The 18,037-nt window shown below is 29.1% G+C and overlaps 2 protein-coding genes across 2 annotated transcripts; both read left to right on the plus strand.

Moving 5' to 3' along the window:
- The first annotated feature begins 6,239 nt into the window (after positions 1-6,239).
- Positions 6,240-8,563, plus strand: LOC112705863 (probable 6-phosphogluconolactonase 4, chloroplastic). The gene is made up of 3 exons (XM_025756855.2): positions 6,240-6,689; positions 7,605-7,740; positions 7,822-8,563. Exons 1-3 carry the CDS (start codon positions 6,331-6,333, stop codon positions 8,296-8,298), a joined length of 972 nt encoding a protein of 323 aa, XP_025612640.1. The 5' UTR covers positions 6,240-6,330; the 3' UTR covers positions 8,299-8,563.
- Positions 8,564-12,566: 4,003 nt separating this feature from the next.
- Positions 12,567-14,381, plus strand: LOC112705864 (6-phosphogluconolactonase 3, chloroplastic). Its single transcript, XM_025756856.3, has 3 exons — positions 12,567-13,036; positions 13,148-13,283; positions 13,719-14,381. Exons 1-3 carry the CDS (start codon positions 12,672-12,674, stop codon positions 14,181-14,183), a joined length of 966 nt encoding a protein of 321 aa, XP_025612641.1. The 5' UTR covers positions 12,567-12,671; the 3' UTR covers positions 14,184-14,381.
- The last annotated feature ends 3,656 nt before the right edge of the window (positions 14,382-18,037 follow it).

The raw sequence follows: 18,037 nt of genomic DNA on the forward strand, positions 1-18,037 counted from the left end.
TGGGTTAAAAACTGTTGAATCTTTTTTCATTTTTCATTGTTCTTAACTTCTGTTCTTATTAAAAAATTTACAATTGGTGATCTTTTGATTTATTATATGCTTCATATTTTTAATTTCACTCTGCTTCTAAGCTTTGAAATCAGTTATTGATAACTGTGATGCAATTATTTAGTTGGATATCTGATGTAATTCTTGAGTTCAAGAGATTGAGTTTTTGATTTGCAAGGTGATTTTTGGTTGATTTTTTATTTAATTTGGTAATGGTGTTTATGATTGGGGTTATCTGGTTTTCATTCTTTTTGAATTTGGTACTAATGTGATTACTTGTTTCTGTTTGTTATGTTTGTTGCTGAATGATGATTGTTCTTTCTTGCCTCTGTTTAGTAATGTTTATTGAAATTTTGTACTTTTTCAATGCATATTTGTATATGTGTTATTAGTCAAAGTCATGTCAAGGCCATGCAAATTTATTCAATGTAGTTAAGCATTACTTGCCTAGTCCAGTATGTATGCTCTAGGGTTCCCTAGAGTAAATATTTTGTGAATTCATGAATATTATAATGTTTCTTGGAGACATATTCATAGGGGGAGCATTGTATAATCTCATGTTAACAATAGAGACAAAAAATCACCTCACTACACTATATAATCATGCATCTAAGCTCATATCTATTTCTAGTTAGTTTGTAATTTTGTACTATACGTAATTTGTACATATCATCGTAAAAGAAAAAATAACACCGGTTACAATTGTTTGCTGAAAATGTGCAAACTTAAGTCATGAAAGTTGTTTGTATAATGTGAGATCTCAATGAATAAGTAGCTTTGCATTGTATTCAATGATTATGTTGTTTGAATGATAGTGTTGTCATGAGACAAAAAGTGGGTTGAGTTATATTTTAGGATGTTTATTTATAATTTTTTTATTATTTTATTTTAAAACAGTTTTTTCGGTTGAACCACGTTAGACCGGTTAGACCAGTAAATGAGTGAACCAGTAACTAGAGCGGCTCGATAACCGGTTTGGTTCTCAGAACCTTGATAATAATGGTAACAAGTTAGAGTTTGACAATTAAACCATACTCTAAAAGTTAACCAAGAGCTGGAAAGATGGAAGGAATTATACTTTGTTCTTCTGAGGTTCTCAGTAAAAATAGATTACTTCAAACTATCGGGTCGTTGAGGAGTGTTGCTAGACGCCAACTTTGATTAGTAAATTTAGTATGACTAATTTACTACTCGCTTAGTATTGAACCTATGGGGTCACACACTAACGAATGTTCTAATCTTTGCTGTAGAATTATTTAATTATTATTTTGATTTGATCAAATAAATAATTATATTAATTCAAATGGAATATTATTATATTCTTTGTTAGCACCAAGAATATAATAATAATATGATGATTGAGAATATTAAATAAGATTTCAGAATAATTAGTTATTCTATTTCTGAATTTGAATTGTAAATTTGGATGAGATCCAAATCGATTATGTTTTAAATTATTATGATATGATTAATAAAATTTGAAGGATTCAAATTTGGAATTTCAATATATGATTTAAATTTGAATTGATAATCAAATTTTAAATCAGCAACAAATATCAAACTATATATATGTATGCCAAGAGTAGAGGAAGCACGAGAATAAGAGAGAATAATAAGAGTTTTATTCCTTTACCTCTACACACATAAATGTATGTGAGCCTAATTCTTGGAGAAGAATTTTATGGCGTGTAAAAGGTTGCAAAGAGATTCTCAAATTAGATCAAATATCCATTGGTCAAAGAATTGACAACAAAGGTTAGTCTCGGTGTGGATACGCATAGCGCCTTCGTACCATCGAAGGAGAAAGTGATTTTTACTAAAGCGTCTAAAGGTATTTAGATCTGATCTATATATTATTATTGGAATAAAGTTTAAACACAAAAATAGATCTTTAGGATTACCTTCTTTTCTTCCACTGTGTGTTATGAACACATGGTAATACTTCAGTAGTATCAGAGTTTTGGCTTTTTTTGTGTTTAAACTTTTTTATTCCTATTTTCAAAAAGTTTGTAAATTAATAGGATTAATTCAATTTTTTTAAGCATGTGATGTATTTATTTCTATTGAGATGGTTTTCTAATAAATTAATAAGTTATTTTTATAATCAAATATTTTGTTTGATTTTATTTATTTATTAAATTTTATTGTGATTTTGATCACAATAAAAGGAATAAGATGCAAAATATCTTTTGTTCATTTTTTATATATATAAGTATATATATATATATAAAGGTCAAATTCGATTTGATAATTTTTTAAGGCTAAACATTAGTACATGAAAAATCAAATTTTGATTTGATTGATGTGTTTTGAACACTATAATTTTAGAAATTAATTTTTCTAATGTTCTTGATTATAAAGAGCGGCCTGACAACCAGGAGTTTTATTTTCAAGATATTAATCAATATATATATTTGATGTATTAGGGAATTTAATTTTATATTTTGCCTAGATAACTTAAGAGTATAAAATTTTATCTATGAGTATTGATAAAAAAAATTCTCTAACAATGGAGATAAAATCCTAAAAGTTAGGAGATTGTCAAAAATAAATAAATAAATAAATTTATCTCTTGTTTACAAGGAACAACCTGACAACCAGGAGACTTTTACTCAAAGATGGAATTTATTTATGCATATGATAATATATAAGGAGAATTAATTTTATACTTGAACCTAGACAACCTAGGGGTATAAAATATAATTCAGTTAAATAATTGTCTGACAACCAGATAATTATTTGGGATTATAATTATATGTGATACAATTTAATCATGTTTATTTAGAATAGGTATGAGTAACAACTTGACAACCAAGTTACTCATTCACGATTCTAAATAATTTTGTCAGAAATATAGATTTATTGATTTACTTTCATATTTTAAATTTTTAAATATGTCCATCTTTCGTATGGCATACTTGAAAGTAATAAATTGGCTATACATTGAGAATTGTTCTTATGTATAAAAAGGTTATCATTGACATGATAATCCTATTGAAATAATATTGTCCAATAAAATTGATGATGGAATAGTCAGTACTTGTGAAGTATCTAAAATATTATTTTACTATAATATGGATTGTTTTGACAACCATGAGTTCTAATTTTCAAAAGCATATACCCACTATTTCTATTTATTACTGAACATCTTGAGAAGATGTATGGTGCCCAAAGTAAGATAGTATGACTATCAAATATTTTATTTAAACTAGTGGGAGTATTGGGTAATATATTTTAAATCAAACAACCTTAGAAGTTGGAATGCCATTAGCCAAATGGCTTTAGCAAGAATTATTCTTACAAGCATTTTTGGAAATTTATTTTGTTACAAACAATTTATAATTGGCCTTAATATGATTAATGTTTATGATCGTTTTAGACAAACTCAATATGAGTATTGAGGATGCCAATTGAAATTACTCTTAAGAGTTGGTTTGACTAATATTGAGTGTTTTTATTATAAGAGTTTAAAGTAAAATTTCTAATATCTAATTGATATTCTATTGAATAGAGGATAGAATTTTCTCCATGCACAAATACTAGTACTCTATGTACTCCATCATGTTTAAGAAATATGAAATTTGATTTAGTTGAGTATTATTGTTTGTTAAATATTTGGACTACATTTTAGAAATGTTGCTAAATTAACAAATTTCTCATTAAATCAATTTTTTACCCATATGAGATATGAAAAAGGCATAAGGTGAAACTCAAGAACATTAGAGTTTGGAGATGTCTTATATGTGTTAAGAGATTGCACAACAATAGAATTTATATTAGGTTTGATAAATGAGATTTATTGGTTATCCTAAAGAAATAATGTGATTATTTTTATCACTCTTCTTATGACAAATTCTTTGTGATAAGAGGTTAAACTCTTTCTTTAGAAAAGGGGATTCCATCTTAAAGAAAGAGTGGGGGTACAATTACTTTTATTAGAATTGTATATCACTCAATAGAGGGTATAATTTCTCAAAGTATAAAAGGTTTGATCGTCAAACTAACTTTTTGAAAAAATAGCCTATTTGTATAATGATACAATTCTATAAAGATAGATCTAATGGTTCCTTAGATTTTTTATAATTATGTTCAATAAGGATTGTCCTTAAAATAAAATTATGCACTATTATGGTGGGAGATTTCATGTTTTGAGAAAACGTGATATTTATTATGCACTAGATGTATTTAACAAAAGATCAAGCACACATACTTAAGAGCTAAAGTGTTTAAGGTCAAAAAAGATTTTGATAAACACAAATGTGCATTAAAAAAATTATACGCATGATTGATTGGCTCTAGTGCAAGTGGGAGATTATTGAGATAATAGTATGTCCAAAATCCAATCTATCATGATTAGCTCTCATGCAAGTGGGAGATTGTTGGAAATAAGGAGTATGACCACAATTCAATCAATCATGTGTGAAATAATTTGTTATTGTTATTATATTAAAATATTAATATAATAAGGTCCTTAATTAAATTTAGAGATTTATCATTGTGATAGTGATCATAATATTGAGAGATAAATCTTCTATAATTTAATCTAAATTGTTCTTGGTCATAGGATTATTAAAAAGGACATTAATAATTTGAAAAGATCAATATATATATAATGGTCTTCACTGGATGAAAATTAATAGATCTCATTTATTAAATTGTATATATAGATGGTGCATATAGAGATATGACCATTGAATTGACTCACTTTGAAAATTCCTAATGGTTATAATTATCGTATATTTGTCAATAGGATATTCTCAAGATGAACATGGTAATAGAGTTTCCTTTGACCTGCGACTGTCATAGTAATTAACAATGTATTTATTATACTTTGATTCCGGACACCTAATACCCTAGGGTGCTAATTGAATGGATATTGGGTATGATTTAAATACTTGTAGAATTAATGATTAGTTAATAAAGAATCCATCAACTCTCGGTAAAGAGTTTGAGCTCAATGATTATAATGACTGAGATGAATAAAACCTTGGCCAAGGGGATTGAATGAATGAAGAAATGAGTTTCTTAGGTCATTCACAGTTCATTATAATAAGGTAACAAGTTAGAGTTTGACAATTAAACCATACTCTAAAGGTTAACCAAGAGTTAGAAAGATGGAACGAATTATACTTTGTTCTTCTAAGGTTCTTAGTAAAAATAGATTACTTCAAACTATCAGGTCGTTGAAGAGTGTTGCTAGACGCCAACCTTGATTAGTAAATTTAGTATGACTAATTTACTACCCGCTTAGTATTGAACCTATGGGGTCACACACTAATGAGTGTTCTAATATTTGCTGTAGAATTATTTAATTATTATTTTGATTTGATCAAATAAATAATTATATTAATTTAAATGGAATATTATTATATTCTTTGCTAGCACCAAGAATATAATAATAATATGATAATTGAAAATATTAAATGAGATTCGAGAATAATTAATTATTCTATTTCTGAATTTGAATTGTAAATTTGGATGATATCCAAATCGATTATGTTTTAAATTATTATGATATGATTAATAAAATTTGAAGGATTCAAATTTGGAATTTCAATATATGATTTAAATTTGAATTGAGAATCAAATTTTAAATCAGCAACAAATCTCATACTATATATATGTATGTCAAGATTAGAGGAAGCACGAGAATAAGAGAGAATAACAAGAATTTTATTCCTTTACCTCTACACACATAAATGTATGTGAGCCTAATTTTTGGAGAAGAATTTTATGGTGTGCAAAAGGTTGCAAAAAAGTTCTAAATTTAGATCAGATATCCATTAGTCAAAGAGTTGACAGCAAAGGTTGGTCTCGGGTAGATACGCATAGCGTCTTCGTACCATCGAAGGAGAAAATGACTTTTACTAAAGCGTCTAAAAATATTTAGATCTAATTTATATATTATTATTGGAATAAAGTTTAAACACAAAAATAGATCCTTAAGATTATCTTCTTTTCTTCCGCTGTGTGTTATGAACACATGGTAATCCTTTGGATATAAGGTTCATAATTCTAGCTTATCAAACAATAAAGTAAATAAATGTGATGCGTAAATCTGCAACATCTTATATGGTTCATTTAAAGAGCTTTTCTTGAACTATTATTACTTTACACTTAATTCACTTTCTGTACTATTATTGCTTCTAGTTGTAACATTCGGATCCATACCTTGCTTCCATGAATAAGAAAGGGATCCAAGCCTGCATGTTTAAATATAAACAAGCATAGCAATATCAACAACACATCTTGATTTTCCACTTGTTCATAGCTACCACACGAATGGCTACTTCCACACCTTTCTCACTTTCATGCACTTCACAAACTAGATTGCTCTACAAAAAAAATCCAATGCAACCATCCCATAATACAACATTATCATTGTTTGGACACAAATCTTCACTTTGCAATAATCCTCTAAGGTGCAATGGTGTTTTTACTCCAGTTGTCATGAAACCTAAGAGAGCTCATGTTGGTGTATCAGTGAAGGCACAATGGAACAACAGGAGCATCGAGGTGCTTGATAAGCAGCACATTCCTGTATCTTTGGCCAAATATGTCTTTGATCTCTCTGAAAAATTCATCAAGGAGAAAGGCTCGTTCACCATTGTTTTATCTGGGGACTCTGTCAAGTACCTAAAGTAAGCATGTGCTGCTACATATTTTTTAACAGAACTCAATTAGGAAGCAAACTTTTTTCACTCAATATCAACTAATATTCTTAGAATTATCCTTTTTATGGCTTGTTTGAGTGAGCTTCTAAGAAAAGATCTTTTTTCGAGTTATTTTTTTTAAAAAGATTTTATGAAAAAGTAAAAGTAATTTTATGTTTGGGTATCTCATGCAAAAAGATCTTTTTGTTTATCAATTATATTTGGGTATAATAATATAAAAATATTTTTTAGTTTATTTATTACATAAAAAACATCTTTTTTAAAGAAAAAAATCTTTTAAAAAATGTAAATTACAACTTCCCAAAAAAGATGTTTTCTTTTATTTTTCTAGTGCTTTTACTTTTACTACTAGAAGTTTGCCAAACACGCTAAAAAAAACTTTTTTCATTGAGAAAAGATTTTTTTTTATCAAAATAATGGCGCCCAAACAAACACTCAATCTTAAATCTTGATTTCTAAACCCTAAATTCTAAAAAAATGAGAGATTTTGCAATTACAAAAAATTAGCTAATTAAAGTTTAGTTCCCTATACTTGTTCTTATTAACATATTCTTCTTGCAATATTTTTACATATTCTTCTTGTTGCAATTGAATTCAATCTAATGGTATTGTAGTAAAATAAGGTTTGTTTTGCAGATCATGAGGAGGACCTTATGTAGTCTATGGCAGCTTGTGTTCTTTCCTTTTCTTCTTGTTTTTTTTTTTCCCCTTTTCTTTAGTCTCCATTCACAAAAAAAGAGAGGTTTGTTTAGGAAAATATTAATATAAGGCCTTCCTAGATAACCACAGGGAGATCACAATCAAAATCTGGAAATGACTTATTAAGTTTGTTATTTAAGATAGACAATTTAAAGATTGTTACGTGATGTGTCACATTTACAGGATGTTGGTGGAACCTCCATACATTAACACTATCCAATGGTCTAAGTGGCATGTATTTTGGGCAGATGAGAAAGCCGTGCCTAAAACCCATCTAGACAGCAACTATAAGCATGCTTATGATAGATTTATTTCCAAGGTATAATATACAAATGCTTTAAACATTAATATCACCTTTATAAGATATAATGTAATTCTGTATTTTATTAATTTCTAACAGGTGCCAATTCCTATGAATGTGTATACAATTGATGATGCTCTATCAGCTGATATTGCTGCTGATGTGTATGAGATAGGCATCAAAATCAAGGTTGATAGTAAGGTGATAGCTTCATCACAAAACACTAGACTTCCAAAATTTGATCTCATGTTATTAGACATGGGATCAGAAGGGCAGTTAGCTGGTCTATTCCGAGGGAACCCTGCTTTAACGGAGACCAGAAAGTGGGTTACTGCGGTTAAGAACGCACCTTCGCCACCGGCAGAGAGGATCACTCTTACACTACCAGTGATCAATGCTTCTTCAAACATAGCAATGGTGGTGACTGGTGCTGGTAAAGCAAATGCAGTGCTGAATGCATTGGCGGAAGGTCAGCAAGGTGATGAAAAGATGCCTGTTCAATTGGTTTCTCCGGAAGGTGAAATGAAATGGTTTCTAGACAAGGGTGCTGGCTCAATGTATTTAAATAGATCGTAACTTATTATCATGTACTCTATTTTCAACTTTTCCTAAGATCAAGAATAAGGTGTGTGATACATGTTGCCAAAGGACATTGTTAAAATTATTGTACCCTGGTTTCTTGTTTGAGCTTTTACCATTCTCTGATTTACATGTTAAAGAGGAACCTGCTTGTTATACGTTAATACGTGGGTGAAGTAATAAGATGAAATGTGTTAATTGTGAGAAGATTTGGAAATAAAATACTTAGAGCAACTTTAATGTAGTGCTTTTTTACCGTGCATATTGGCTCATTCTCCTCTTCGTAATTAACTAATGATCATAGAATATGTTTTGTACAAATTAAATTAAATTAATATCTTGCATGGTCAAAATAAAATATAGATCTATTTATTTTAATTTTTTTTGAAAAATAATGCCTTTTTAAAATTATAAAGTGTTATTTCCTTTTTCCTCATCTAATGTCATAAAATATGTTCTGAGCTTGCCTCTGTAGAAAATTTTATTTATTAAAAAATGACATGGATAGGATTCTAGGAAATTTCTCATAATAAAAAAAGCACTTAATGTTATAATACTAAATTTTGTTCGGACCCTTTAATCTCACTTGTTAAAATGGTTCACAAGAGTGATTGAAATAAGCATTTAAAATATTATAGCGTTGTCGTCTTGAAGTACGGTTAAAAATTAAAATTTATTAATTTAGAATATTTATATATAAATAATTGAAATGGACTATTTTAAAATTGTTAAAATTTTTCAGACTATTTTAAGATTTTTTAAATTTTTTAGAAACTGTTTATATTTTATTCTAGAAATTGATCTATCCAGATTATACATGTGAATATTTAACGACCATGTGTACGAATTAAAATTTACGTCAACGATCACTATTAATGACTAATAAAAAAACTATATATATTATCAAACATAAATAAATATTAGAGATTATTTTATATATTTTAAAAAATTAAAGTATTAATTTTAAAAAGCTTCAAAAAGTAATTTGGATAATAACTCTAATTTTTTGTACTAAGCATGTATTACCTTTTTTTCTCTTCAAAAGTATACAATAATTTAGTTCAATTTAAATTGATTTGGTCTATTTTACTACTACTACTACTACTAATAATAATAATAATAATAATAATAATAATAATAATAATAATAATAATAATAATAATTTAGAAGGGAACATTAAATATCTAACAGCACTGGATGATTCAAATATATACACAACACGGGAGATTATTTTTTTTCCTTCTCCTATGTTTTATTTGTGTTATACTGAGTACTGACACGGGAGCCATACATAAATAATGTGGAAGATGGCCAATATAAAATTGTGGACAATTCAGGCAAACAAAAGAGTTCACAATCAATCTTAGCTGAATTTTCTAAATCAAAAAATATTACATGCATATTTTTATTTATAATTATATATAAATAGAATTGACTAAATTTCATTTAATTATTCTAGTGATAAATTGGATTAAATATATTCAAAATATTAGATATATGCATAAATTAAATTTATCAATTTCAATTTAATAATGTTTAAAATTTATCCATAATAAATCAAAATTATTAAATAATGTGAAAGATAGCCAATACAAAAAGCGGACAATTCAGGCAAAAAAACGAGTTCACAACTAATTTTATCTGAATTTTTTAAATAAAAAAATATTACATGTATATTTTTATTTTTAATTATATATAAATAATTGATTTGACTAAATTTGATTTAATTATTTTAGTAATAAATTGAATTAAGTAGATTCAAACTATTAGATATATGCATAAATTAAATTTATATTATCAGTTTCGATTTAATAATGTTTGAAATTTATCCATAATAAATCAAAATTATTTGCTTCGAATTAGATTCATGGTATGTGTCCATAGTAATTCGAATTGAATGGATTCGAATAAGACTAGTAATAAATCAAATTGAGTGACTTCAATTTACATGCAAAGAATGTTAGTAGTAAATCGAATCTATTAGTTTCGATTTTACACATATCCTAAACTTACTTCAAATTACATTTCACCAAAATCCTCCACCCCAAACCCTCGCTCCATAGAAAGTTTGCACAGAAAAAATCATTATATTCAAACTGCAAAAATGAAAGACGATCTGAATTGTATCTATTGGTTGGATGGCGTTGTCCATATCACTGATTTCATTTATAAAGAGGTTAGTGAATGAAATTTATCATTTTTAAAAAATAAATAATAATTTATAATGTTAACGATTAGAATTTCATTGTATGTGCTATTGAGATTTTTAAACCACAAATAGTAGTTAAAGTAGTGGTTTAGTAGGTTGTTAGAATTTTAAAAGTACAAATGCAAGGCAGAATGATAAACAATGGTTAGTTAGAATAGTGATTAACTAGATTAAAAGTTTTTTCAGAGTTTAGGTAAATTTAATTTAGATTTCGAATGTTAAATTAAATAGACAGTAAAAATTTGGCAAAAATTTAATTTAGTTTAATTTTTTTAAATTTAATTTAATTCTTAAACATTAAATTAACAGGCCAATAATTTAGTTTGATTTTAATTTATTTAAAATTAATTTAGTCTAATTTGTTTAGAATTAATTTAGTTTAATTTGTTTAAAATTAATTTAATTTAATCCTTAAATATTAGTGAATTTAGTTTAACTTAATACTTTATGTCTTGAATATTAGATTAATTATGTACGGTTAGAATTTAATTTAATTTGGTTTAATACAATTCAATTAAATTATTGAATGTTTGGTTATCTATGTCCAGAAATACAATATAATTGACATTAAAGTTTGTTTTTAGTAAAATTGTCCACTTTAGGTAAATTTTGATATAATTTGGATATGTTTTTCTTAAAAAGAGTTTGTATTATTTAATGGTCTTTTGGTGAATTGGTTTTTTAATTGTCATAATTTTAAGAGAATTTTTTATATCGCGGTGCAACCATATTAATGTATCACTAGCATGAGGAGGCAGCATTGTATACTTCTAAATGACAGGATCATATCATATTTGTAGATGGCCGGCTTAGTCTATCTCGCGAAACTCAACGACCACTTGTTTAGGTTGGATGAGCCACTGGTTAGTGTATTTGTCGAGCGGTGGCGGCATGAGATGCATACCTTTCACATGTCATTCAGAGAGTATACGATTACGCTACAGAATGTTGCGTACCAGTTAGGCCTTTCCATCGACGGACAGTACGTTAGCATATGCCTGACAGATTTCGAGCAGTACATTGATGGCAAACAACCTGCATGGAATTGATTCGAGGAGTTATTGAGTGTGTTGCGTCTGGCGGACTACATCGACAAATTCATTGTAAAATGCACTTGGATGCAGGAGATATTCGATCACTTCCCCTAAGAGACAGTCAGGAGGTACCCGAGGACATACATTATGATACTTTTATTCACCCAACTCTTCGATGATAAGTCTGGTATACGCATGCATATTCGGTAGCTACTGTACGTAGTAAAATTAGAGGACAAAGTGGATACAGTTAGAAATTTGTCGTTCTGTCGTGGTTATATTGATACTTATGCCATGTGACCAACAAGAACCTGGTTAAGTTAGCCAATCCATTATAATTCCTGCAGTTATAAATCTTTTGATACAAAAAATGTACATAAATCATTGGACCTATTAATATTTTTATATATCTATTTTTTGTATGTGAATCTCTACCATTTTTAAGAATTTATAATAATAGTCACTTTTCATATAAATTCCTATAGCCTCTAAAGATTTATGATAGCAATCAATTTTTACATAAATTCCTATAATTTTTAATAATTTATGTATAAATTTTAAAAATTTTAAATTCTACCGTAATTTATATAAAATAAGTACAAAATCAAAATATAATTATTTTTTAAATTTTGTAATTAGTTTATTTTAAATTTTACTTTTTTACACGCACACAAAATTCCTTTTTTCCCCTATTCGTAACCTTATAATAAACATCTTTTTAGTTAAGTTTATGACATATATCTTTTCAATATGTTGTTTTATTCACATACTATAAAACTTTATATAGACGTATAAATTATTTAAAATTTATATAGAAGTATCGCACTATTTAAACTATTTAAACCATAAAAAAATCAACTAAAAAAAAAGTTCTCATGCGTAAATCACCAAAATCCAAAATTTGAAGAGCTTCTCTTAGACTATATCATTACTTATTTACTTTACACTTGTTTCCCCTTTTACAACATCTCCAATATATTTTGCTTCTACTATTAATATTTGCATCCATTCCTTACTTCACTAGTAACCAAAGAATCCATCCCTCTTAACATATAAATAAGTGTGCCCAATGACTATGTAAAAACACAACCAAAATCCAATCTTCCAATTGTTCATAGCTACCACTAATGGCTACTACCTCACCTTTCTCCATCTCATGCATTTCACAAACTAAATTGCTCCACAAACAAAATCCACACCAACCATCCCATTACACAAGATCATCGTTGTCACCACAATTTAAACACAAATCATCATCACTACTTTACAACCCTCTAAGATACAATGGTGTTTCACCAATTGTTATGAAACCCAAAAGTGGTAATGCTGGAGTATCCGTTAAGGCATTGTATAACAAGACCGTGGAGGTGTTTAACAAAGAATACATCTCTGTGTCTTTAGCCAAATATGTAGCTGATTTATCTGAAAAATTCATCAAACAGAGAGGATTTTTCTCTATAGCTTTATCTGGCAACTCTGTCAAGCACCTCAAGTAAACATATGCTATACACATTTCTATAATAGAGATAAATTACATGTATAATTAACAATATAATTTACAATTATTAATAAGTTTATTACATTGATGATATAAAATTTTCAGGGCCTTGGTGGAACCTCCATATGCTAACACAATCCAATGGTCTAAGTGGCATGTATTTTGGGCAGATGAAAAAGTGGTGCCTAAAACTCACATAGACAGTAACTACAAGCTTGCTTATGACACATTTATTTCTAAGGTATATTATATATATGAGTTTAATTTTGATACATTATATAGAGACTATTAAACTGCTCTTCTATCTTAATCTATGACAATAATAAAGAAGTTTCGTGATTCACAAATTTAGTCCAACAAAATACATAAATTCAGTTATAATTTTAGTCTTTATTATCTTATCTTATGAAAGTAAAACTAAATATATATAGAATATTACTTACGAAAGATAAAAGTAAAAATAAGATAAGATAAGAAGATAATATAAAGATAAAATAAAATAAGATAATAAATACTAAAATTATAACTAAATTTATATATTTTGTTGGACTGAATTTGTGAGACACCAGACTTTTCTATTTTTGTCATAGGCTAAAGTGAGATAGTAGTTTAATAGAGACATTAACTACTCTTTTTATATTCAATTGAATGATATAATAATGATTAAATGAGACAGGTGCCAATTGCTATGAATGTGAACACTATTGATGATGCTCTATCAGCTGAAGTTGCAGCTGATGTGTATGAGACAAACATCAAAATCAAAGTTGATAGTAATGTGATAACTTTATCACCAAACACTAGACTTCCAAAATTTGATCTCATGTTACTGGACATGGGATCAGAAGGCCAAGTAGCCGGTCTGTTCCGGAAAAACCCTGTCCTAACAGAGACTAGAAAGTGGGTTACCGCTGTCAAGAATGCACCACTGCCGTCCGAGAGAATCACCCTTACGCTTTCAGTGATTAATTCTTCTGCAAACATAGCGATGATAGTTACTGGAGCCAGTAAAGCAGACGCAGTCTATGCTGCATTAAAAGAGGATCAAAGTGATGATAAGATGCCAGTTCAGTTGCTTTCACCAGAAGGAGAAATGAAATGGTTTTTGGATAAGGGTGCAGCTTCAAAGCTATATAAGTAGATTAATAAATTTATGTAGTAATTAATGTCTTTATGTTAATTTATTCGTCAGCCATTTCTTGATGAGGAATAAGGGGTGTGTGTGTGTTTTGTTTCGACAGGGTTGCCATAGTTGAAATTATTGCATAAGTTTCTTACAGTAAAGAGCCAGAAACCTGCTCATTATGTCAGAGATTCAATAAAGAAATGTTTTATTATATATTGTAATTATATTTTACCTTTTTTTAATCTCAAATAATTGTCTATTATTTGGATAAACTACAAAAAATATCTTTAATCCATTTATCATTTATTAAAAAGGAAAACTAAGATAATTTCATAACCAGTAGTTGACATTTTGCAATTTTATAATTTTGGCACATCAATATTGTCATATAAATATCATTATTAGTAAATAATGGTATTTATATCTGTGATCCCAAATACAGAAGTCTGGTTATTTTCGTCTCCGAGCCAACTAAGTTTAGTGCAAAAAAATGTTCATATTTCAAATAACTGTATTTGATTCATGGTAAAGTATTTGATGGGGTTCTTTACGAGAGTTTCATCCAATGGAGCATTCTAAAATATTCATAAATTTGTCTTAGTTAATTATTTTGTATGTATTTATCTAGGTGTCGTCTCTGCCCTTTATGTTTAATGACTATGCTGGCTAAAAGTCAAAGTTCAATCAAAACATGACAAGTAAAAGATAAAATTGCAGCTGACCAAGGATTTGACCTGGTTAAAGACACGGTAAATTTTCTAATAAAGCACGGTGAATTAGTTAGGAGGAGTTAATTACTAGCCGATTCCTTTTTTCTTGGACAATGTCTGGACTGGGCAGCCCAACCCGAGCCGGACTTGGATCTATAACTTATTCCTCTTCAAGGTTCTATCACATTGCGGTCCTGCATGGAGTTCTGCGCTGCCGCCTGTCCTTGCACGAAGCTCTTTCACGACGCCGCCCGTCCCTGGCTGTTGCTGTGCTGCTGCAAGATCGTATGAATTGGCGCACGTTCCTCACCCATTGTGGTCCTTCCATGGCAGTCCAGAGCTAGCTCCGGAGCATATATACCTGTTGGTTTGTTAGAGAAGGATGAAGACTTTATGCATGAAAAGACCCATTGTTAACTTAAGTTAGATTAAATTTCTAGTACTCTATAACAGCTAAATTTGGTGCATTACTCCTTTGGCTTGGGGTTGGACCCAAAAAAAAAACAGAAAGGCTATCCAAGATGAAGGCGGCGATGCAGATCGGTGGCAATGGCCACAGGAGGATTGGCTATGGAAGGTGACAAAGGGACAACTATAATTACCTTTTTAACCTTTGGTCATTCATAAATATTTAAAATTATTTCTGGTAAAAATATTTTAGTTACCTATCTTGGATTAATGATGATGATTAATTTTATTATTGGCAAGTCAATACCTAGCCATCCTTAGTCACCACTAGCCAAGGCACTGCTCAAAATGAAATGCATGTTCAAACATATTTTAACCGTTTATAATTAAAGAATGAATGCATGTTCAAAACATGTTCTTCATGCCCGGCTCGTTTGATCAGCTTTTTGTGGGACAAAACAAAATACAACCTGTGTTTTACAGGCGCGCAGATTGAGATGCAACCTGCATTACGTATATTCTCATTTGACTGTTTTTCTCCTTTTTTATCTTTTATATGTTCGTTACTCCATCTGCGTTTTGTCTTGGCATTGTGTTAAGTTTCTTCATGTTGAGGGTGGAAAACTTGAGCTTCTTTTCTTCCTCATCATCAGCACAAGTCTTTTATTTTTTTATTTTTTTATTTTAAGTTTATTCAAATAGTTTATAATTTTATATTAGTTGAGCAACATTTTATTGAATATCTAAATAATCTTTAATATGTAAGTTTTTATGTTTTTTATTAGTATATTATATTATTATTGTTATTATTATTATAATTATTATCAGTGCAATTAGATATCTTTTAAATATTGTCTTTTCTTCGATCTTTAAAAGAGAAAAAATAAAAAATAAATAATTTTTCTATTTTTTTAAACAACTAGTACCATAAAAGTGGATATTTAAATTAATTAAATAATAATAAATTTTTAAAAATAAGAGATATAATTAATTAAAAGATTAAAATAATATATTATTAAATTTAAAGACGAACCAAAAACTAAATTTTAAAGGATACGTAATATATTTCTGTTATTATTACTGTTATTATTATTGTACTTATTATTACCGGTAGTATTAGTATCATTACTCTACTGATATTATTATTGTTGTTATATCACTACTACTACTATTATTATTGTTGTTGTTATATTATTAATACTGTTTTTATTATTATTATTATTATTATTATTATTATTATTATTATTATTATTATTAATGTAAACCGACTTAGGTGGAGTCATTGTGCACCGATTAAGGGAGTACGTGCAAAGGTCTACGGTATAATTTAGGCAACAATTAAATTATTTGGGTGTGAATGATGTATGTTTTAACGATTTTTTTTTAAAAAAATTTTACATTTAACAATCTAACTAATTGTCGTCATATTTATCTATGCGCAGTTTATATGGTGGCGTGATGACCTATATTTACATCTGTATGTGTGCCCTACAAAGACTCCATTAGTATCATTCGAGTGTATGGAATGGCACTTAGCAGACAGAGTGAGACGTCAATTTGGACTTGTACAACTTCTACCAGAAAAAGCATTACGGATTAGAAAGGTAGTTGACCGGAACACAGTGCCATGACTAAAGGCAAAGGAACGAAGTTTGGGTCGATATGTGGATCAATAATTGCTATGATACGATGCAAACACGAGATGAAACTATTGACTTTCACCCTCTCCCGGTATACTATGATTGATACACACAATAGTATGGCAACCACTTAAGGTTGTCAAAAAGAGTTCCGCACGCAGGCCTCACGGCGAATCAACCACATCCCCCGCCCCCGGCGCCACCATCACTACATGGACCTCCTCAGTTTTCCCATTATGAGCATCTGTTTGTTCATTATGAGTAGCAGCCTTGGTTTTCCCATTATGACTAGCAGCATCAGATTTTCCATTATGACTAGCAGCCTCAGTTTTCCCATTATGAGCTGCAATATCAATTTCTGACTTACCCACCACAACCAATTCTGGAACCAGAACCGGAACAAGAACCACAATCACAGTCGCAAGCAAAGCCGTACATACCACAATTCGTAATTCCAGCAGAAGAAAACTTCAGTCTGTTGAACCCATTTGGTAAATTTTTTATTTATTGTATTTATTTTTGTACGTTTGATTTCATATTTTGTATATTTGATTTCATGTCTTGTAGTTTCTTTTTATTTTTGTATATTTGATTTCATGTTTTGTATGTTTCTTTTTATTTATGTAGTTTGATTTTATCTTTTGTACGTTTCTTTTGAATACTTTTCGTCTCATAATATTTTACCCAAAAAGCATATATAAAATAGTTCACATGCATAAATACATAAAAAGTGGAAGAATACATAAAAACCTGAAAATACATAAAAAAAAGTTACATAAAAAACTGAAAAATACATAAAAAAATTATATAAAACGCTGAACAATACACTAGTTACCATATTAACCCTATTGAGCTCTGGCAGAACATGGATATGCACACTGAGGACATCAACTATGGCTATTACTCTCTCGTTCACATAGACTACACCGGCTAGGAGCGCACATATCTTGTGAATCCATCTCATTTAAGTAGCAGGTTGACTTCGGTCATCCTTTAGTCGCACGTCTCAATGTCCAGTTGGCGATGACCTTCAGACCATTATATCTAGGCCACGTAGATGGTTCGCCCATCGGTACAAACTTGCCTCTGTAGACCTTGAAAATTTTTGACA

The sequence above is a fragment of the Arachis hypogaea genome, chromosome 8, assembly GCF_003086295.3.
Source record: "Arachis hypogaea cultivar Tifrunner chromosome 8, arahy.Tifrunner.gnm2.J5K5, whole genome shotgun sequence".
NCBI lineage: Eukaryota > Viridiplantae > Streptophyta > Magnoliopsida > Fabales > Fabaceae > Arachis > Arachis hypogaea.

Bases quoted from the DNA above. Each gene is read 5' to 3' on its own strand.
- LOC112705863 (XM_025756855.2), top strand. From the start codon at position 6,331: ATGGCTACTTCCACACCTTTCTCACTTTCATGCACTTCACAAACTAGA. The intron at 6,690-7,604 runs GTAAGCATGTGC...TCACATTTACAG, and splicing joins GACTCTGTCAAGTACCTAAA to GATGTTGGTGGAACCTCCAT. The intron at 7,741-7,821 runs GTATAATATACA...AATTTCTAACAG, and splicing joins ATGATAGATTTATTTCCAAG to GTGCCAATTCCTATGAATGT.
- LOC112705864 (XM_025756856.3), top strand. From the start codon at position 12,672: ATGGCTACTACCTCACCTTTCTCCATCTCATGCATTTCACAAACTAAA. The intron at 13,037-13,147 runs GTAAACATATGC...TAAAATTTTCAG, and splicing joins AACTCTGTCAAGCACCTCAA to GGCCTTGGTGGAACCTCCAT. The intron at 13,284-13,718 runs GTATATTATATA...TAAATGAGACAG, and splicing joins ATGACACATTTATTTCTAAG to GTGCCAATTGCTATGAATGT.